At 33.7% G+C, this 23,235-nt stretch overlaps 2 protein-coding genes across 2 annotated transcripts; one reads left to right on the top strand and one right to left on the bottom strand.

Annotated features, from left to right (window-relative positions):
• Window positions 1–837: 837 nt before the first annotated feature.
• LOC115978701 (cytochrome P450 CYP749A22-like) lies at window positions 838–5,323 on the top strand. Its single transcript, XM_031100549.1, has 5 exons — window positions 838–1,840; window positions 1,933–2,156; window positions 3,493–3,725; window positions 3,808–4,189; window positions 4,659–5,323. Exons 1-5 carry the CDS (start codon window positions 1,558–1,560, stop codon window positions 5,085–5,087), a joined length of 1,551 nt encoding a protein of 516 aa, XP_030956409.1. The 5' UTR covers window positions 838–1,557; the 3' UTR covers window positions 5,088–5,323.
• LOC115978703 lies at window positions 2,541–22,815 on the bottom strand (the record flags this gene model as incomplete). Its single annotated transcript, XM_031100550.1, has 10 exons — window positions 2,541–3,014; window positions 11,614–11,711; window positions 11,870–11,890; window positions 12,040–12,100; window positions 18,204–18,279; window positions 19,553–19,684; window positions 20,768–20,805; window positions 20,966–21,050; window positions 22,518–22,615; window positions 22,722–22,815. Coding segments are annotated over 7 exons (558 nt in total), but the record flags the coding sequence as incomplete, so codon positions are not given.
• Between the last annotated feature and the right edge of the window lie 420 nt (window positions 22,816–23,235).

Raw genomic sequence — 23,235 nt, 5'->3', positions numbered from 1 at the left:
GGTTAGCATTTAGTAAAAGTCATCTGCACTATTAAGGGATATCCACTTTAATATGTGAAGAGATACCAGCCAAAAGTCACATATTTTATTTTATAATGAAAAATGATCCCTTAAACTAGAAAGGCTTGAGGTCTCATAACATAATCAAATGACGTTGTCTTGCTGGTTATGTTTTGCAACAATAATTTGAGATTTTTTAATGTCAAAAAAGTGATTATTGTAAATTATGAGGTGACATTAGAAGCCAACAAAATAAACCAGCTTATTAAGGATGACAATAGGGAGGGATGGTATATATTGGACCATGGGTAACTCATCCTACCTTAGGGCAGGAAACCCCATGTAGGGTGGGAGCAAAGGTAGGTTAGGGTGGTGTGGGGCAGAGACTGTTAAGAAATGGATTATTTTATAATGGCATTAATCAACTTCAAAAAATTAACTATTGTAAAAGCTTAATCCAAACTCCAATAAACCATTGTAAAAGCTTTGCCTGATCTAATTGAAGCACTTACGTATTATATAATTCTTCAAATTCAATTATATCGAGTGTAGAAAGAATTAGTCAAGTTAGAACATATCTGAGAAACTAGTAAATGAATCAAAGTAAAATCTCAAAATCTTCTCGGAAAACATTGATCTTGTCAAAAATTTCTCACCGCCTAAAAATTTTTATCTGCAAATAGACAAAATGACTAAATTAATGCCTAATTTGTGAATTGCACCATTTGAGGTCATTTTGAATTTGTTAATTTTATTTAAAACTAGTTTGGAAGTGTTTGAATTTTACTCCCCTAATATTTTAGAATTTAAATTTTACTTCATAAATTTTAGAGGTGTTTGAATTTTATAAAAATACGAATAAATTGCTGAAGATTCTCTTAAATTTAAGAAGATTTTAGCTGTGAACCACGAGTGGGGAATACCGACAAATGAAGCTGAGACCCACACACTATAAATCTAGAAGACCTGACAATCATTCTATCCTTTTTTCTGTAACCAATTTTCTTCTTGTGGTAATGGACTTTGGGCAGTTGTGAGGCTTCTTGTTCCACCTAACATCAGTGTGTTTAGTGGCACACTTCAGTTATCAGTGACTTTTCTTTTTACTTTTCTCCTCTACCAGGCTACCACTTCGTCCACTCCATATTCCAGAACATACCAATGTACTATATTTTCTCCCCCCTCCCTCCGCCCCTGTTTAGCACACTTCAGTGATCAGTATGTTTGGTAGCATACTTCAGTTATCAGTGTGTTTGGTAGCACACTTATCAGTTTCTTTGGTAGCATACTTCAGTTATCAGTGTGTTTGGTAGCACACTTCAGTTATCAGTGTCTTTGGTAGCACACGTCAGTTAGCACACTGCAGTTATCAGGGTCTTTGGTAGCACACTTCAGTTAGTACAGTCTCATCCGCAACTATAAAACATCAGTATCATTTCTCACTCTCTCATTTCTATCCCACCATTCCATCACACAGACTTTGAAACCTACCTTGAGGAAAATCATATATACTGATTCTGAAGTGAAGTTCCAAAAAGTTTCGTGGAAAAAGAAAAAATGGGTACTGTTGGAATCTTTGCAATCTTTTTTTCAAGCTCTCTCTGCCTCTACATTGTCTTGGCTCTAATCCGGGTCGTTCACAAACTATGGTGGACTCCTATTCGCATACAATATCAAATGCGTTCACAGGGAATCACAGGTCTTCCTTACAGATTCGTCGGTGGAAGCACCAAAGAAATTTTGAACATGAAAAAAGAAGCCTTGAGTAGGCCAATGGGTTTATCACATGACTTATTGTCCAGAGTTCAGCCTCATGTTCATTCATGGGTCAACAAATATGGTAACCAAAAAAAAAAAAAAACTCCAACTATGTACGTTTTACTAAATTTGATCATTTTTCATTTTCTTACATTCCCCCTCTCTTCGGTGCAGGGAAGAATTTTCTTCAATGGTATGGCACTCAACCTCAACTGGTCATTACAGAACCAGAGCTTATCAAAGAGATACTGAACAATAAAGACAAAGCTTATCCGAAGGAAGCAGCTGTAGGCTATATGAAGAAGCTCTTCGGAGATGGGCTTTCGGCATCTGAAGGTGAAAAATGGGCAAAGATGAAGAAATTGGCCAATCATGCCTTCCATGCCGAGAGCCTGAAAGTAATCCTTTACTACCCCTCCTTTGTTTTTGTTTCTACTTTTAGTAAACTTACCCTCTATGCCTTATTTTAGTCATACTTAATCGGAAGCATTTAGATTTTGTGTTTATGAATTATTGATTCAAGATATTTGAAGTTTGATTACATGTGGGGAATATATTAAGCATCCCACAATATCTATCCAAAAGATAATATCTCATTTTAATTTATTTTAAATGTTATCTTTTTAATGAAGAAATTAGATACTTGACATTTTGGTTTTTTTATTTTTTGGAAAAAGTTTTGCAAACATTTATATGTGTATACATATGAGTATTTATTTACTTATAATGTAACATGTGAATATTAACATTAAAGAATATTTACAATCAAAGCATGTAGGATATATACATAAATAACATGTGAGGAAACATGCAATTAGAGAAATAGTATGTAATATCATGTGAGTATTTATTAATTAGATAGATAGCATGTGAATACTAACTACTATACACAAATAAATTATAACACAAAAATAAAAAGAGTGAGTTGGAAAAGTAGCACCTTGTTGTCATCCACAGTTTTCTCATTTTTACCATGCAAAAAAGAAAAAGAAAAAAGAAAGATGACAATAAAAATGTGTTAGTGCCAAACCAAAGTAGTAAAATTTTAAATAGGCTTTTTTCATTAGTGGCAAAACAATCTTAATTGTAGGATTCAACTTTTGCTTTTATATATAGTAAACAATATGATATATTATATGATATGATATCATTTGCAAAAAGCATACACCACGTGCCTTCCTCTTGGATCGATTTGGTAAGTTCATCCATCACTACTGCAAAGAGATATGGATTTAATGTTGATCCTTGATGAAAACCTATAAGAATAGGAAACTTGTGATTCCTCCAATTGTTATCGCACTAATTATATCTCCATCATAAATATCCTTAATCAACTTAATATACTTCATAGGAACTAATTACTTTCCAAAACCCACTTGATAACCTCTCTAGGGACCCTACCATATAGTTTCTCTTTACAAGCCTCTTTATATTTTACCATTAGATGTCTAAGTAAGAAAATAGCTTAAATGGTAGATCGTCTTAGCATGAAATCAAATTGATTCTCCTATATTGTTGTTTCATGCCTTAACCTACGTTCAATCACTCTTTCCCAAAGTTTTATAGTGTAACTCATAAGTTTAATTCCATGCTAATGTGTACAGTTTTGATGATCCTCTTGTTCTTATAAATAGATATTGTTTTTACTTGTAACTAAACTCAATAACAAACTAGCTTATTAAATTATTAATAACTTAGTTTGAATTGTTAGAAGAGGTTCACTTTTGATTGCAGAATATGACTCCAGCAATGATCACAAGCGCGGAGGAAATGCTAGAACGGTGGAAACATCATGAAGGCAAAGAGATCGAGGTATTCGAAGAAATTAGACTATATACATCAGAAGTGATTTCCAAGACTGCTTTTGGGAGTAGTTACGTAGAAGGGAAGAAGATTTTTCAGATGTTGATGAAATTGGCCTCGTTAACAGCCATCAATGGTTACAAACTCAGGTTTCCCGGCATCAGGTAAAGTCCTAGTAAACTTGGGTTTCCTAGCATCAGATAAAGTCCTTTTAGCTAAACATTAAGCATTTGTCTATTTTTACAGTAAAATTTATAAAACAAATGATGAAATTGAATCGGGGGAGCTTGAAAAAGATATACACTACTCTATATTAGAGATAATTAAGAAAAGAGAAATGAAGGTAATGACTACAGAGTTCGGCAGCAGTACTGGGGGTGATTTTCTTGATTTACTTTTAAAGGCTCATCATGATGCCAATGTTGACCGAAGGATTTCAGTACAAGATATAGTGGATGAGTGCAAGACATTTTACATTGCTGGACAAGAAACCACTACTACTTTACTTACATGGACTCTATTTCTTCTGGCAATCCACCCTGATTGGCAAGAGAAAGCAAGAAAGGAGGTGCTCGATTTTTTTGGCCAACAAAATCCAACTCCAGATGGCATCACAAAACTCAAGACCGTAAGATTTTCTAAAAATCATATCAATTACTTGTTCTATATCACTTTAACACCTTGAACACACTCAGTTTTTATATAGAACACTCACTCAATTAAACACTTGCATACACACCTCAGTCCCTGGAAACTTATACACTCACTATTATCACTCATGCACTTGCTTCACACACAGGCACCATCTCCCCCTTTTAACACTTGCTTCAAGTCGGTAAAGCCAGCGATTTCGAAGCTTCTAAATTCCTCTTTTATTGTCAGTAAATTTTTTCTTATCCAAACTTCCATAAGAATCAGTGGTGGTGATTTTTTACTCAGAACAGCCTGTAGAAGAATATAGAAATCTAGATGGTGTTTTTACCAAGTGTGGGCAATGATGGGAGAGAAAAATTTCTAGAGAGACAGAGAGGCACTAATAAGATTTTTAACATTGCAAATATTAAATTCTAATTTTTTCGATATTCTTTCATATGCAGATGACCATGATCATCAATGAGACTTTGAGGTTATATACTCCTACACTTTCAGTACTAAGAATAGTTGAAAGGGAAGCTAGACTGGGGAAGCTCATTCTTCCAGCTAATCTATCATTGTACATCCCACCTCTTGCACTTCATCATGACCCTCAAATATGGGGAGAGGACGTGCATCTTTTCAAACCAGAGAGATTCTCAGAAGGTGTTGCCAAGGCTACTAACAACAACATAGCTACTTTTTTTCCCTTTGGAATGGGACCTCGGACTTGTGTGGGTATGAACTTTGCCACCAATGAAGCAAAGATTGCTCTTTCAATGATTCTACAACGCTATGCCTTCACCATATCCCCAACCTATGTCCACTCACCAGTTCAACATTTTACCCTTCGTCCACAACATGGAATTCAAGTGCTGCTACACCCATTGTAAGGACCGGCCAGAATTAGCAATAAAATGTGCACTTGGTGCATGGCACATCTTGGGATTTATAGCCTTTTTCTTTCAGTTGTTAGTTAATTAGCTTGGGATTTGATGGCTTGGAAGAAATAAGAAAAATAAATGAAGTCACGGTTCCGGTTCAAAAATAGGATGTGTGTAAATCTGTGTACTAGTTGCAGCTCTACGTGATACGTAAGAATAAACATCACTTTGTAATTGTGGTATGATGTGTAAATTGTTCTTTAAATTTTGTAGAAGATAATTTTTTCTCCCTAAAAAATTGTTTTAAAAAAAATTATTTTTCATCTATCCATCTTTTCAAATATTTCATTTTAACATTTTGAGTGTGTTTAATTAATATTATCTCTTGTTTAACTAAAACTTGTTTAATAGGCCTTTATTAGGCTCCCTAATTAAGATTACAAAAACCCACTTGTATAACAAACTTAATAAAATCGCATTAGATCAACAATTGAATCCACAATTCTCGATTGATCGAGGATGTACTAATATTCTAGAAACATCATTTTCTTCAACAGATCTTAGGTCTTCATATTGAACTCACAAATACACATCAAAGACAAAACCTATTCGTATTTTCATTTTAATTAATAATAGACTTCCACATGTCAAGCATGTAATTTAGAAACTATTGGAATGGCTTGAATTGTCAAAAGTTGATGACTTGACATTAGCCAACAAGCCATTAAATGTTTGCATGCATGCCCATGTCAGAAAGGATGAAAGTATGGCTTGATATTCAACCAAGCCAAAGATTTGCAATCCAGCAAATGAGTGTGTGAAGAAATACTACACCCTGCGTTAAATGTTGCATGGATTCTTGGCCACTATGTTGCATTAAGTGTTGCATTATTTTCATGTGATCAAACTGTTTCAACTTGGGCTGAATCTCTAGCTATAAATAGATGGTGAGTTTGAGAGAAGATGTAAGAGAGCTCCTGTGTGAGATAGCAAAGAATTTCTTCCATGTGTGTGCACCAGAGATAGGGAGCTAGAGTGTCTTGCAAATCTTGTCTAAATACAATACGGTGTTCTCTATTTATTTGTAAGAGAACTAATAAGGTTGTATTTGAGATTTGGGTTTGTGCGAGAGTCTTCAAGTTATTGTTGTAATCTCCAAAGTCATAATAAAACTTTAGTTTGTCGCCTCTCGTGAACGTAGGTATATTGTTGAACCACGTAAATTTCCTTATGTCATATATTTTCTCTTCTCTATTCTTTAACCTAGCGTAAATAGATTATTTCACAAATTTTCACAACAAAAACCCAAAAAAAAAAAGAAAGTAAAATGTATCTATATCTGACTATTTTTAATAACACCCCATATGTTTTATTATAGTTTAAATTAGAACTGTGTGACTTAGGGTTGCTTTAATCACACAACACTAGTCCATTTCTTTTGGAATATTTTCATTGGAATTCACTGCTTATAAAACAATAAGTATGTGATGGAAACTGGAGCAAAGGAAGATACTACAGTAAAAGAGTTGCCATTGTTATTCTCAAAAACTACAATCATCTGACAAATCTTATGAAAGTTTTGCACAAATAATTCAACACTCCAATTAGATGGCCAGGAGTCTTGTACTCTACTAGCACTTCCTAATAGTTTTAGCAGAAACATCCAATGTTCAAATCTCCTCCCCTCAATTATCAAACTATTAAAAGAAAAGAAAAAAAACTGAAGTAGGCTTGCAATGCGTTTCCAATAGGAGTAACCGAGTAGCCCATGCCCCTTCCTTGGATGCTATATATGTAGAGTCTACGAGGATATGGTTAGAGGAAGAGGAAATTCCTTCTTGTATCACTACACTTATAGATGTTAAACACTTATTCTGAACAAAATAAAATATGTATATTGCTCGATACTATCCAACATCACAATCCATAAATTTGATAGACTATATATATATATATATATATATATAGTTGGGTTCAAGTTATACCTATTATAATTCTAAATGATGTTACACTACTCAATAATTTAAAATTGAAAAATACAATAGTATAAAATTAGGTAAAATAGTATCCTTGAATAATTTTATTTTACAATTAAAAACATACTCTTAAACACTTTCATATATCAAGTTTAGCTATTGCATCAACCTTGAAACCACTTCGATCAAATCTAAAACCATAGCGCACAAAAAAAAGTGAAACAAAACTCATTAAATAAAGTAGATAAAGAAGAATATGCTTCTATTTAAAAAAGTAGGTGCTCAAGTCTATAAGAATTATGCATAATGCATAAAAGAAAAGAAAGAAAATATAAAAGCTTATTATATTTGTGGTACCACTAAGCTCGCCATTGAATAGCCACAGTAAGAAATTAATCATTTATATTAAAGAAGTTTTCAACTAAAGTGACGCTAGAATACTATAACTTTTACAACACAAGTCTTACAAATTGATTACCAATTATAAAAAAGTAATTTAAGCATTTAGTTATTATGCTGTTGAAGTAGCACCATTTACATAAAAAGTAATTCAAATATTTATTTATTAAGTTGTTAAAGTAGCATCATTAGTATTCATTTCTACGTCAATTATAAGCTTTTCATAGTAAAATTGAAAATAGGGCATTCTTAGTGCATAAGGCACCGCTTCTATAAGAGTTTGAGAGAACTAGTTGGATAGTAGGAACATGTACTCCCAAATTTGGAAAGCCTGATAGGGCCGATACCCATACTCATACTTGCAATAAATCATTTGGGTGGCCCAAGGGCACTTGCCAGCACAACAAATTTTGACCTCGAAAATCATCACCAATAACTTACTCTAGTATTAAAAAATTAAGATTAATATTTATTTTATTTTTTTCAGGTGCCATAACAAGAATTTGTTCGTATTTTCACTGTAATAATAGACTTTCACATGTCAAGCATGTAATTTAGAAACCAACAAATTAAATGAAGACAAAATATATATATATATATATATATTACCAAATCCAAAACTCGAGCTAGCTGGATTTTATGTATAAACTAGTCGCTAATCCCGTACAATGCAGGAGAAATCATACTTTTACTTTGAATTTATTAAATTTTATTAGAATGAAAAAAGTATATTTACTAAACCATCTACTTGATTATCAATTATTAAGCAACAAAATTTGAGTAAAAGATCAACATCAATACCTAGGAATTCGGTTTATTTTTTTAATAGGTTATACCTAGGAATCATAGCCCTCATCAATCTCAAGAACTAATAACAACATGAAACAAAAAAACCATATTATAGAAATTTATAGATATATTCACCAAATGTTCATTTTGTAATCTATGACTATTAAAATAGGGAAAACCCTCGTTACTCCCTACGTGAATAGATCAAAACATATAAAAGAAAATAATTGAAATAATTTCAAATTTCTATCAGACATTTTGTCACACACCTTTAATGGTAATGATGAGGCTAAAGTCTCTTCATGTCTAAAAGGTTCTAGAAGTCCAAGTTATTAGGGCTTGTTTGGTAAGAAAATTCTAGTAATGTTATTGTTGTTTTATGTAAATACGTGTGGGTGAAAAAGTGTGTGGAAATACGTGTAATATTGTTTAAATATTAAAAACTATTATTTAAGCAACAATAACAAACACACCCTATATGTTATGTGAGGGCAAATATAAAATTTAAATGACAAATTGTAGACACGAGGTCGTAAACTAAATAATTGAATTCTTTTGATTGGAGTACTTAGATTTTGAATATATTTAAATATTTATTAATTAGAGTTCATATAATTTGTTTAAAATACTTAAAATTATATGTGCATATATTTTAACTAATATACCTGTCTATTAGTACTTAAATTTCAGCATTAATAATAATAATAAGGGTAAAATATATATTTGATCCCTAACCTTTACACCATATTTCAATTTGATCCCTAACCTTTCAATTGTGTCAATTTGGTCCCTAACTTTTCAGCCTCGTGTCAATTTAGACCCTACTATTATATTTTGTATGAAAATTGATAACATGGAAAACGACCAAAATAAAATTTTAGTTTATTCTCACATTAATGGCCATTAGACATGTTATCAATTTTTATCCAAAAGATAACAACGTAGACTAAATTAACACGGTACTAAAAGGTTAAGGACCAAATTGTCACAATTGAAAGGTTAGGGATCAAATTGAAATATGATGTATAAGATAAGGACCAAAAACGTAATTTACCCTAATAATAATAAACGTGGTGATATAAAAAAAGGACTTGGATGATAACAATAAAAAACTAATAATAACAAATGAAAGCATGTATAATTGAAATTTAATATTTCAAAAAGTTGTTTCAAGTTTCAAAACATTATAGTAAATTCACATGAGATGTCAGGTGGCTCGTAAACCAAGAGCCCACAACTACCACATAATATAAAAGAAAAATAAAGGATGGTAGTACAACTCAAAACATGAGAAGAAGGAGATGAAAGAGAAAGGTAGGGCAGATTGAGAAAACTTGAGTAGTATAGGGAGATGACTGGTGACGTGAGATGACAATAGGAAAAAAGTGATAACAACGGCATCGGCGTGAGTTCTGCCACTAAATTTTTTTTCTTTTTTCTTTTTCACTTTTGGAAATTTCTGTCATGTACAACACACCATCGACCTCCTTAGCTGTGGCTGGTGAGTAAGGAGCCAACAAAGCTGATGTGGCATTCTCTCGAGAGATTAATAAAGGTTCAAAAGTTTCAGTTATATAGTATTTATTATAGATTTGTTCTGAGGAAGAAGTTGTCTGTTGGTTTGTGGGTATGGTGGGTTTTGATTAAGGAATCTGTGGGTATGGTGGGTATGGTGTCTTTAGATGCTTTGCTGTTGGTTTGCCGTGGGTCTGATCGTTGGGGAAGTTGGTAGACGAGGAGCATAGAGGAGCATTGGGTTGGGGGAGCTGGTAGAAGGAGAGAAGGCAGAGCGTGCATTTTGGAGAAAGAGAAGGCAGAGCATCGAGTTCGGGTTTTAGAAAAGTTTTATTAAGTTTTTTTTTTTATAATATTGTGCTGACGTGAAAAATTGTGAGAGTTTCAGAGGCTTCGGTTTTATATAAATATATAAATGACATCTCAATCCCTTTTCATTCTTTCAAACCATTAAAGTAAGCAATCTGCAAAATCAACGAAAAACTTAGGGGTCCGCTCATTCTCTACAGTACAATGATGCAAGCCTTGTTGAGCCTTTGACCACACTTGGTCGTCTCAATGAATGTTATCTCTAACACATACTAACACATTCTGCAAAGAAGATGACAAAAGATTTTTTAGCCATTTTATTACAATGTGCGACATTTACATCAAGGCAATTATACACTGGTCCTTAACATTGTCAAGTTCAAAGGGAATTGGAAGTGGGTTTGAAAGTGAAGGATAGGAAAAAGTAGAGACAAGATTATTAGCTTGCACTTCAAGGAGAATAAGGATAAGTAAATCTATCATTGTCACCATGAGTTTTCTCATAAATTTCCTAGCCATCAATTCTTTCCAACCTTATAAGTTTTCTTATTTATGAAGTTAAATTTATAATGACTTAAACCCTTCTCCTTTATATACAACTAAATGATTATACATATTTGATACAAAGATAATGGATAAAGTTTGACTATAAACTAATTTGTAACCAATAGCTAATACGTTTACTAAAAAAACTAATATGACTACATATTTTAAAAATCTAATTGTTGGATTGCATATTCTTTATATTTTAACAAACATGTCAAATTTTGTGATAATCAGATGTTATTTACTATTCAATTTATAATTTTATTTTTGTGCATAATTTTATACTACAAAACTTGAAATTTAAACATTTAATAGATGACATAGCTATTCATCTTTAATTTTCTGAAAATTTTAAAAGCATAAAGGTTATAAGAAGAAAATGTAATCTAATTGTGGATTTATCAAAATTTACATACGATAAAAACATATTGAGTGATGCTGTAGCCACTAGCTACAAACTAAATTGCAGCCAAACTTTTGTCCAATTATAATATAATTTATAAATTCAATTTATTCTAATTTTTTTTTTTATCAAATAGGTACTGTTTAATAATTATGATTTTTTGAAGTATAAGCATATATATATATATATATATAATGAACATTTTCAATTTAAATGGCCTCTAGTCTAAGGATGTGTTTGTTTGGAGGTGAAATATGGTGGATGGAAAACTTTGGAGAGAAAATGGGAAGGAAAACTTTTTTAGAGTGTGTTTGGCTAAGAGAGTAGGAAGGAAAATAAATGGTAGGACCCAGGTGTTTTCTCCCCGAACCTACCAAAAAGTTTTCTCCCAAAAATGAAGAGAAAAGTGAAGTGAGGCCTCTTCTCCACTCTCCTCATCTACCTGTATTCCTAAGACACAACAATTTTAACAAAATGCATAACATAATGAAGCAGAAGCAGGCAGAATAACACTCAGAGATAGAAAAGGCAAACTCATGCCAAAAATTAGATTGGTAAAATGCAAGTTACTTTAAAAAGTAAAAAAAAAAAAACATACAATTTTGGCTGCTGCTTCCTAATTAACAAGTTTCCCATCTTTATGTGTGCTGGTTAATATATAAACCTCATCCCTAGTTGGCTCCTCCCCCATTTGGCCTAAAAAGGATAAAAAGCCAATCAATAAAAATTTCTAAATAGATATCTTAATATTGAAATTGGAGATGAACACATAATCCAAATGTATGACTGAAAAGTTATATATAATTTATATTCAACTAGCATTGAAGAGGATTTATATTTGACATGTAACCCACCTGCACTATCATTTGTATAGCCTGCATGAGGTGGTGAGTTTGCGACAAGAGTGAAAAAAAAAAAAGACCAATCAGTAACAGTTACAACTGAAATACGTATATAATGTTAATAAGAATCTCACAACTGAAATACGTAGAATTCTTGAAAAAAAGTTTCAAGAAGGAATTACCGTTTGTGAATTTATATTCCAAGGATTCAGTTTCCGATTCCCAAGCTTTCCATTTCTTCATCTAATCAACATTGACAAGTAAATCGTAAATATTAGTACTACCTTTCTATGAATAAATAATAAAAATTAAAATTAAAAAAAAAAAGAAGAAGAGGCAAATAGTACATTGTTTTTTTTTTTTTTTTTTTAAGAATAATAGTACATAGTTTAATAAGGTTTAAATGGCCTGGAACTTGATTATTAGGTAATTAACTTTAATGATTCTAAAAAAAGGTAATTAAATTTAATAAATTCGACTTAACTCAGATTCACTTGACTACCATTTTTTATTTCCAGCATTCTATTAGTTTCTCTTTTTTATTTGAAAAGAGAAACTGCAATGGTATCATGTCCAAAACCTTGATATTTGTACTTGTAATATCACAAAGTATATGCTTGCTTAAAATTTGTATTCTAGAACTTAAACACGTTTGTTCATCCAGTTATGTTCTTTTATGAAAGAAAAATTAGAACTAGTGTTGAAAAGCAAAAAGAAAAAAGTAAATTGAAAACAAAATTCATGATTGAAAGAAGAGGGATGTATATTACATATATAATCTTCACCCTGTGGAATGCAGACAACCAATGGGGAAGTCAATTACTTATTTGAACTCTCCTAAGTTTATAGAGTCAGGAGAGATGTATGTGCAAAGGAACCAAAACTTGAAACTTCAATTCTAAAACCTTCTTCCTAGTTATCTTAGCACAATAAAAAAAATGAGAAAAAATAAAGGAAAATTCTTTAAATGTTTTATTTTAGTTATTTGTCTCTCCTTCCTCCTTTACCCCAACTAGCCCTCGAGGGTCGAAGTTTCCCTTAACTTTTTTCCTTAATAGAGATTCTCTCTTTTCTCATGGAGTTGAAAAATCCCTTCCCTCTTTCAATGTCAAAGGAATTACCCAAACTCAAATTTTAAAATGTCACTGTAATGACTATTTTTGTCCCTCAGAATTTGTTACTTTTCTTAGTATTGAAGCTCACAGCAAACCTGCTGGTCTAATTCTTATTCAAACCAAATAATCATCGTTTTTTCTCAAATGGGCTCTTAGTTACAAACCTTGTCCGCATAGGCTCCAAATCTCTAGCACTAGTAGAGCTCCCTTATCAAAACCTATGAGTTATTGAAGAATTTTGTTAGTGCCTCACAATATTGAACAACAATGCAGCCTGGCTTATGTTACTTTGACCTACACCAAAATGACAAATGGCAGCCTTGCATTGTCCTGGCAATCACACTTGTCAAATTAGTGACAAACAAACCACTGTTCACTTCTAAGCCATCAAATGATTTCACACAGCCTTTACAACCTAAAAGGCGTAATTTTCTTAGACTCTATCCTCATCTGGACCTTTCATTGTGACTACAGCTAGTTTATGTAAGGTCAAAACTTTATTTGTCTCTTCATCTAGTGGAGAAGCTGAGTTCAAAACACTAGCCATCATGACCTCCAAAGTGCTATGGATCCTTACTCCATGTTTTTCAAGACCTTTCCAACCACTCTTGGTTCTTCATTTCACAATGTTAGTACTACTCATCATGCTGCCAAAACAAGTACTTCAAGCTCTAGTGTAGCACTTTAAATATTGTTTTGTTAAGAGACTTGATTACCAATAATCTAATTACAGTTTGCTCTGTCTGCAAGGACCAACTCGCTGACATCTTCAGTAAAGATTTTGAAACTCACACCTTCAATACTGATGGTTCTTCATAAATTTTAGTTAGAGTCACTAATGATACTAGTGCATTACCTGGTTATACTTCTATTTAGCCTTCTATTTTTGTGTCCTACAGGGGATGAATGCCCTTGATTGTAATTCGCACAAGCACAAATAAATAGTTTATTAAACTTTATATGGGACAATGAATTGTATTCAACAAGTTCAGTGCCAATTACAAATCTAATGCATCACATGCAAGTGATTTTCCTAAAGTATGGTAGACAATGACTCAAATTTATTTGAATATGTATAATGTTCACTTACAAAATATATATATATATATATATATATATTATAATACACTCAACTTAATTATGATAAATACACAAGGATTTCTAAGTAAAGTAGTAACTACCAATTCAATTTTTTGAGAGGTGAAACCAAAAATAAAAGTTAATCAGTCCAGTAGTACACGTAAGCACCTATTCTATTATTTCATGAAACCGTATACAAACGCTGTATATTGAGCACCTTCAAGTGCTAACCATAGCCCTTTACTTTTTAGTTCATAAACCTCAATTGATGCAATGATGAAACATTAATTTGTTGCTAGTTCACAATTGCATCCAATCAAGATTTATTTATGAGTGAAATTGTGAAGTCCAATTTAAGCACAAATTGTATGATTCTATAGGTTGAAACAATTTTTATTTGGCCATTCAGTCTATAATTTCCTAGGAGTTGCCAAGTGTCTTGGATGCAAGAAAAAGTCCTTATATTTTTGTGCTCAATTTACTTAAAATATTCAGATTTTTTTTTTTTTTTTTGATAAGTAATAAAGATATATTCAAGAACACTACCTTATGCAGAAAAACATAAGGCAGAGAGAAAAATACAAAGGGAAAGAAAGAGAAAAAAGAAAAAGAAAGGAAAAGATACTAATTACACAGGAGAGAGCTAAGGAACAAAGGGAGAGAATCACTAGAGGTGAGTCCCCAATCCCTAGACCAATCAAACAGAGAGCCACTGAAAGAAGCCAATAGCTGGTCATCCGAACTTTCCATGTCCTCAAACGTCCTCCTATTTCACTCCCTCCAAAGACACCACATCAAGCATAATGGAGCTAAATTCCAAATGCTAGACACATGCTTTCCAGGCCAATTCCACCAACCAAAAAGAGTATTTACAACCGATCTTGGCAAGACCCAAGAAATAGCAAAAGATCTAAACACCAAACTCCACAACCGATAAGCCTTACCACAATGAAGTAATAAATGATCCACCGTCTCCCCATTACAATAGCACATGATACACCAGTCAACAAAAACCATCCCTCTACCCCTCAAATTGTCACCTGTAAGGATCCTATCCCATACAGCAGTCCACACAAAGAAGGAAACACGCCGAGGAGCCTTAACCTTCCAAGCACCTTTCCAAGGAAAAATAATGGGCAAGGGGCTTCTCAACTTATTGTAAAACGAACGGATATCAAAATCCCCATTCTTTGTCAACTTCCATCGTATACAATCTCCATTCTCAGTGGGAGGAAGATTAATGGAGAGGAGATTGGCGGGTTGGAAGCGCTTATACTTATCCAAGGGAGGTAGACTCACCCTAATCAAAAGCACCCTTTCTAATTTACCCACTTATTTTCTATCGTTATTTCCTATTCCTGCTAGTGTGGCTAACCGAATTGAGAGGCTCCAGCAGAATTTCTTATGGGGCAGTTTTGGAGATGATCCTAAAATTCATTTGGTTAAATGGGCTGCTGTTTCTTCTCCTATTTCTTTGGGTGGCTTAGGGATAAGGAAGATAAGACTTTTCAATGAAGCTTTGCTTGGGAAGTGGCTTTGGAGATTTGGGATTGAGGAAGATGCCCTTTGGAGGCAAGTGATAGAGATAAAATATGGATGTGTGTGGGGGTGCTAGTGTACCAGAGCTGTGATTGGCCCTTATGGTGTTGGTTTATGGAAAAATATCAATTAGGGATGGCCTTCCTTCTCTCGCCATATTCTATATGATATTGGTGATGGGTCTAGAGTGAAGTTTTGGCAGGACCGGTGGTGTGGAGAGACTTCTCTTGCTGTTAGATATCCGGACTTGTTCAGATTTTGCAGGAATAAGGATGTCAGTGTGGCTGAGCTTATGATGTCCACCAATGGTGTCCGCTTTTGGGATGTGAGATTCGTTAGGGGTGTGCATGCTCGGGATCTAGAGGCTATGTCAGATTTCATGGAAACCATTTATGGTTCTCCTATAAGGGGGCTAGGTGAGGGTAAAATGTGTTGGATTCCTAGCAAAGTTAAGGGTTTCTTGGTTAGTGATTATTATAGAATTTTAGTTGGCTCCGCCTTCTTTGGGTTTCCTTGGAAAAGTATTTGGAAGTAGAAGATTCCCTCTAGAGTAGCTTTCTTTGTTTGGACTGCTACCTTAGGGAAATGCTTGACGATTGATAATTTACGTAAAAGGAAGGTGTGGATTTTGGATTCGTGCTACATGTGTAAGAGAAATGGTGAATCGGTTGACCATCTATTCCTTCATTGTCCTTTTGCTACAGATCTATGGTCTATGGTTTTGGGTGTTTTTGGAGTTTCTTGGGTTATGCCACACTCTGTTTTGGGGCTGCTGCGGTGTTGGCAAGGCAGCTTTGGTCGTCATCGAAATGGTTTTATTTGGTCTATCATTCCTCATTGCTTATTGTGGTGCCTTTGGAGGGAGAGGAATAGTAGATGTTTTGAAGATTCTGAGAGATCTATTCCAGACCTCAAGCTTCTCTTTTTTAGAACTTTAAGGGATTGGTTGTTTGCTTTGCAAAATAAATCTTTCCATTCTTTTATTGTTTTCCTAGACTCTTGAAATTTTTGTATTTGATTTCCTTTCCCTTGTTCACTTCCGGTGCACTTGGGAGTTCCTTTTTTATCAATATATCTTATTACTTATCAAAAAAAAAAACCCAAAGTACGGAGAAATTCATCCACACCACCCATTTCCCAATCATTTGGTCTCATATTGATTAATACCTTACTAGATTTTTAGTTCTCAAGTCAAATTAGGAGTCCTAATGCTACAAATGCTAGGAAAAGTCCTTATATTTGTGTTCAATGTACTCAAAGAATTCCGAAATTGATTGACAGAATATTTAGTTATTTTAATTTTGAAGCAAGAGTGCCTAGAGTGTTCTCTTTCAATCTCTCTTTTCTTCTTGTCTTTTGGCTCACAGTTACTGCTTCATGTGGCTAGTCTCTCTTTTCTTCTCTTTTTACAAACCTAAATCAAATCCATGCCCTTCCCTTATCAAATCAGATTTCCCTACCAAACAGCCACAAAATTAAAAAATTTCCAACTCTTACAAATCCTAACCCTTTCTTGAAGATACTAAATCCTAAATCTGCAAATTTTTGTAGCCCTATGCCCATCATAAGCATACATAGACAAGTTTTCCTAACTCTACCCATGTCATCAACCCTCAACTTAATTAAGCCTTCATCCCACCCATGGTTTTAAAAACTAGACTAGACAAAGAACTGGAAAAGAGAGTGATACCTTATTTTTTAGTTGAACCAAGGTTTGGCCAATGGACTAGACAAAGAACTGGAAAAGTGAGTGATTTCTAATCTTGTAGTCAATCCAATATTTGACTGATAGGCAGATTGGCACATTATAAATAAATAATATTAAACAAATTTAGGATATTAAACATCTTAAGCTAGTAAGCCAAATTTTTCTGTCTCATAATTTTTCATTATTAATCTATAAGAGAAACTTATAAAGATTTACTCCTTGTCAATTGTCACAGGTGTAGGGCTATTGGGCTTTTGCACCTTAAGAATCAAAGATAGCAGGGAAGAGTAGCTCAGTTATAAGTTAAATCATAGCAAAAGTTTTGAGTTTATGAAAACCTAATAGAAGACAAATCAAATCACTTAAATCACTCAGTAGCGCTAATTTCTTAAATCACTCAGTAGCGCTAATTGGTGTAAAGTCATTCACTTAAATCACTTATATATATCAAATCACTCAGTAGCGCTAATTTCTTTCTTTATTTATTTGCTTATCTATAAATCCAAAAAAAAAATGGTATAAAAATTGTTCTATTCTCCAAAGTTTGAACTAACCCTGAACTTCTAATCATGTAAAACTGTGTAAATCTACTGCACAAAAGCACAGAAACGATATTGAAACTTTAATGTTGTCCCCCAACCAAAGTCAGGGTGGTTGGGAATCCAAGTCAAGCCTCTGCTATCATATCCCCATAGAGGTAGAACTTATGTGTACTGCAATTTACTGAAGTACTAATACAAACCATAAAACAAAATGGCTGGCACACATACATTTCATGAATTGTAACACTTAGTAAAATTTCTTCACTCCCAAATTGAAAAGGTTTTTGAAGTACGTAAAATTAACTTTTTAAAATGTTCCAAATGGAAAAGTTATAAAAGAGACAAGCCAAATGATGCCATACCTTTATGCTTTCTACCAATTCTCTCCAATGAAGACGTGCAATGTTCATAAAGTTGATCAAGACTTTCTCCACTACCCTGCATGTAATGAAAGAGATTGATCCAACAATTTTTCTGCTTATTTCCAAACTAAAATTTCATGCACATTCAATATTATAGTACTTGTTGTTTTAATCATATTTTTCGAACTATTTTGCTTTTTTTTTTTTTTCTAAAAAAAAAAAAGCACATAGCAGAATCAATCATATGGAACAGGTTTAACTCATCTCAATTAAATTGGGGCAGATACAAATTCTCATCAACTAGTTCGATCAACCCTAAGTATTCTTTCCCCCAATTTATCCTATCTAGAATAATAGACTGTCATCTCCTTTTTGATAATTCGATAATTAGGGGTGGACGGATTTTGAACAGTGGACATTTCTGTTGGAGTCTATTTGGAGTTTAGAGTCCTTTTGTTTAGAAGTTCTCGAGTACCTTCTAATTTATTATTAGTAATCCTAGTCTATCTACATCAAAATTGGTATCAACGCCCATGCAGGCTTCTGTCTAGCATCAAACATTCTATGATAATATGATAAATTACCGATTGTCCAAAGGGCTTAAGCTGTTAGGAAATGTTGAATTTAATTATTTAACCATTATTCTAAGATTTCTCATTTTGATTAAGCTCATTTTACAAACAAGTTGCTTCTTAAGAGCTCGAAATTTTGTTCATTAAGCATAGTTGGTTTTACAGTAGTCCTATAGAGTTTTCCTTTCTTTTTAGTAGATATTCAATGGTCACATAATATTACAAATACACTTTTTGCCACTTCATCTACCTACTCATTTTCTATTAGCCAAGTCTTCCTCAATTACCCATCCTAAGATACCAAAATCAATCACTCTTGGTATTTCTCAACCATCAAGTTTTACTATCTCTCACTCCTTATTTCTATTTTTCACTTAACTTGCAATTCTTTTTTCTTTTTCTTTTTTTTTTTGATAAGTCACTAAACTTGCAGTTCATATACTCCATTTTAGCTCTGCTTAACATAAAACCTCTAGATACTAAAGTATCCCCCTTCAAACTTCCAACTTATTTATTTATTCACTTTTATAAGTGAGTTCACACCCAAGGGGAGGGATAAAGAGGAACTAGCGACCTCCACTCCATCAAGCGTAGTCCCCATAATCAATCTAGTAGGCTCACCCCTGAAAAAGAGTTATCAAACATCCAGCTTGAGATCCACCAGCACCTACTGAACCAACATTACTTGGCCATACATTTATAGAACAAACTTCAATGCTTCACAGGCCATAAGATTCTCCAATAGGGTATTGCAACTCTAAAGTAAAGAGTACTTACCGGGATTTCTTGATCTGTGCTTTGGGAAAAAAAAGCCTGGTAAGCCTTAGTACTAACTTTGGCTACTTCGCGCAGTACAAGGCCTTGAAGATCCCCCAAATGTCTTTCCTGTAGGTCAGGTTCTTTACTTACCTGGAATTAAAATCCAACTACAATAATGCTCCAGATTCCAAATTACAGATGAGAAACAGATTTTTTTTTTTTTTTGGTTGTTGGTAAGTCCAAATTACAGATGAGAAACAGATTACTTTTGGCTTCATAATATACTGGAACCCAATATTGTCAAAGACTTAATCATTATTCCTCTCAAGATGCACCATTTATGGTATCTATCTTGAGAATTTCCAAACATGTTTATCATCCCAATTACCTAATAGGTTTCAACAATTTTAAAGGGGGGAGAGAGAGAGAGAGAGAGGTGTAATACCATAAAAATTATATTGTATGCATAATCATTATGAGTTCAAAGAACCAAATGTTTCCCTTGTAATCAGGAATGAGTATTAACATATAGCAATAACAAAGCCTTTTCTTTTGGGGAGCAAGAGAAAGAGGGGAGTGGAGGGGGTGGATTCCATTGGAGACTGCTCGCATTATAGGAAACATAACTTTTTCATGCCTTAACTCTATAAAGATGAGATTTGAATCTAGGTTATGCTTCTAATAAAAGAGACTTTATTAGCCAAGCTAGTTGGCACCTTATCAATACAAAATTGATTGTTCAAGCTTAAAAAGATTAGTGTTCCATTTCACATAACACTCTTATGACAACTTAACCACCATTTTATCTTCAATTTGGTACATTTAGTGCTCAAGGCCAAAGGTCAGATAATGGAGTCAAGGTTGAGATGAAAAAAATCTTATAATTTAGCAAAAGGCATGGCCCCGCATATGGCAGAACATGAGAAAAAGATTCATATGGTCAATGCCAAATAGCTTATGAAAGTTTCTCATGTGGGTTAATAATCCAAATCCAGAACGCCATGCCATGTGTGAATAGTTCTGCTTAAGTTGATCACCAAAACACAGTCAATTAATTTCATGCTGCTTTCATTGCCAAAATAAAATTAATTACATCAAAGAAAAAAATGACATTAATGTAAGTAATATACATGCAATTCTTATTGCAATGCAAACCAGTACCATCATCTCCTCATATCTATTTTAGTATTTAAATGAAATCCAACTTCAAAAATGTTGCTTCTGGATTCGTACCTCTAGTCCACCACAGAAGCACAGAAACAGAGAGACACCTGAGGATTTTAGGAGGAAAATAAGAGAATGAGAAGAAGGATTTGCCCATTTGGGCATTTCAAGAGAGGGCAAAACTACAGTAAAATAAAATAACCAAAAAAATAAAATAAAGAAATCTAGGACAGTGCAACTGAAAAACTACAGTCAAATAGCAATCACCAGTTTCTGCAATAAACAGACGTGCCTCTTCTGTTGGAAACCCACAAACTGCTGGACTTGGATGAAGAGAAGCCAAGATGTCAAACTGGAAAATAGAAAGACAAAAAAGTAGAACAATACTAAATAATACAGGAAACAGGGGAATGAAAGGAAAACTTCATTTTAAACCTTATAGTGTGGGGGTGGCTTCAAATTTAGACCTTAAACATTTGAAAGTTCCAATTAAAACCTTGAGTTTTTAAATACATTTCAATTCACCTCCTCCATCTAGTTTTCTCTCACACTGTTTGCCAAACACATACCTAAAACAAGAATGATGCAAAAACAACATCATTTTGATCCCTAAACAAACAAACAAAAAGGCCACATGGCCACCTACACACTGATCCAACCCCAGCCCCTACAATCCCCTCCCAAACAAACTATTGTATCTTCTGTATATTAAAAATCAATATTTAAAACTTTTGACCAAATTACATTTTAAACTTTATAATAATGGTTTCAAATTGAACCTTAAACTTTGAAATCTTGCATTTAAGACCTCAGACTTTCTTAACTGTAACAAAATTTCCTTAAATCTTTCGTTTAGGGATGACTGAGAAAGTCTAAGATTTTAAATGCAAGATTTGAAATTCCATGGTTTGATTTGCAATCACCCTTAAACAACTGGATCTAAAATGTAATTTGTCCTAAAACCTTGTGAAAGTAAAGAAACTGCACTGTGATGTAATTTGGTTTCAAGAGAGTAAACAGGCAGGATGCGAAATATGCAAATTGAAAAGGCATGTGACTCAACATGGACAATTAATAGGCTTACTATCCACATACCTAGATCATCACAGTAGAGTATTTGAGTTTTAGGTGGAATGACAATATGAGATAAACTCTTTTACTCTACACTAGCCATACTCTGTCCAAGGAAAAATAAAAATGTCCTCTCTCTCTCTCTCTCTCTCTCTCTCTCTCTCTCTCTCACACACACACACATGAACTTGAAAGGGCCAAGAATAATAGATCAATTACAAACAACCTTTATGTTTTTTTCAAGTAGTTCAATTACATACAACTAATGGACAATATATAAGAGGGGGTGGGAGATCCAAAGCTCAGTGAATATGTGTATTATAATGAGAATCGTGCCTTGTATGGTGTTTCACTTGAAAATATAATAACTGACAAAACTAATGAGAATCGTGCCTTGGGACAAACCATATAAGGCTCATTTTGTGTCCCCAAACAGGAATGTAAGTCTCCTATTTAACTTGAATAAAACCTTTTAGTATGATATAAAGATTTATCCAGGAAGACCATTGATAGAAAATTGAACTTGTGATTATTACAGCATTGAAAACATTAACACAACCATCAACTGCCTAGAAAACGAATGACAATACAAACAAACCAAATTGTTTATCATAATTAGCAATGCTTAAGTGACAAACAAGCACAAAAACATAAAAAGGCAACTCTTTTTCTCTTCCAAACAACTAAACATAGCAACAATCTAATCACAACAACAAGATTGCAGAACCGAATTACACATAAAACCCACCTGAGAGCACTGGGAAAGAAGCTTGGTAAGGCGCTTCTTTGCCCGAAGAGCCTCCACCCCGGCCGCTTTAGATTTCTCTGCATCCACAGCAGCTCCACCTGAAATTAGAAAAAAGGCACAATCAAAAACAAAAAAATCAAAATTCAACAAAAACCCAGATTCCAAAACCACATGCAAAAGCCAAAAGCTTGAAAATTTATTCACCTAGAGACAGCGGAGACACCAAGACCTCGCCATCCCCGCCGAAATCCACACATTTATCTGAATCGCGCGTCAACGGGCTTAGGAGAACCAGTGCTCAACGGATCAGGGGATTGCAGCCCCAAGTATTGAGCTCCATCGGGACTGAGTTTTAGAGAGAGAAAAAGGATGCACCATCGTGGTGGCGGCGGATGGGCATCACGACGGCACTAGAAGGCTGTGCATTGTTTAGATCGAAGAGAAGGTGATGGGTGGGAGAGACAGAGAGAAAAATCGAGGGTCTGAGAGTTTTTTTTTTTTTTTTTTAAGGATTTCAACCTATGGCCGCATTTTCTAAACACGGCAGTAGGACTTCTTTTTAGGAAAAGGAATGCAAAATGTGCTGGACCCATAGGCCCCGGTAAAACGCAGCTGCATAAACTAAAAACGCACCTTCATTGTTTTTGATATATTTGAATTGAGTTTATTTTTACTGAAACTGTAAATACTGTAGTAAAATATTTTTTTAAAACACATT

The sequence above is a fragment of the Quercus lobata genome, chromosome 3 (genome assembly GCF_001633185.2).
Source record: "Quercus lobata isolate SW786 chromosome 3, ValleyOak3.0 Primary Assembly, whole genome shotgun sequence".
NCBI lineage: Eukaryota > Viridiplantae > Streptophyta > Magnoliopsida > Fagales > Fagaceae > Quercus > Quercus lobata.
This window is presented reverse-complemented; position numbering and strand designations above follow the sequence as displayed.

What these genes read in the sequence shown, in the direction of transcription:
- LOC115978701 (XM_031100549.1), top strand. Translation starts at nt 1,558, where the DNA reads ATGGGTACTGTTGGAATCTTTGCAATCTTTTTTTCAAGCTCTCTCTGC. An exon ending in TCCATGCCGAGAGCCTGAAA is followed by an intron (nt 2,157 to 3,492) that starts GTAATCCTTTAC and finishes TTTTGATTGCAG; the next exon opens with AATATGACTCCAGCAATGAT. An exon ending in CTCAGGTTTCCCGGCATCAG is followed by an intron (nt 3,726 to 3,807) that starts GTAAAGTCCTAG and finishes CTATTTTTACAG; the next exon opens with TAAAATTTATAAAACAAATG.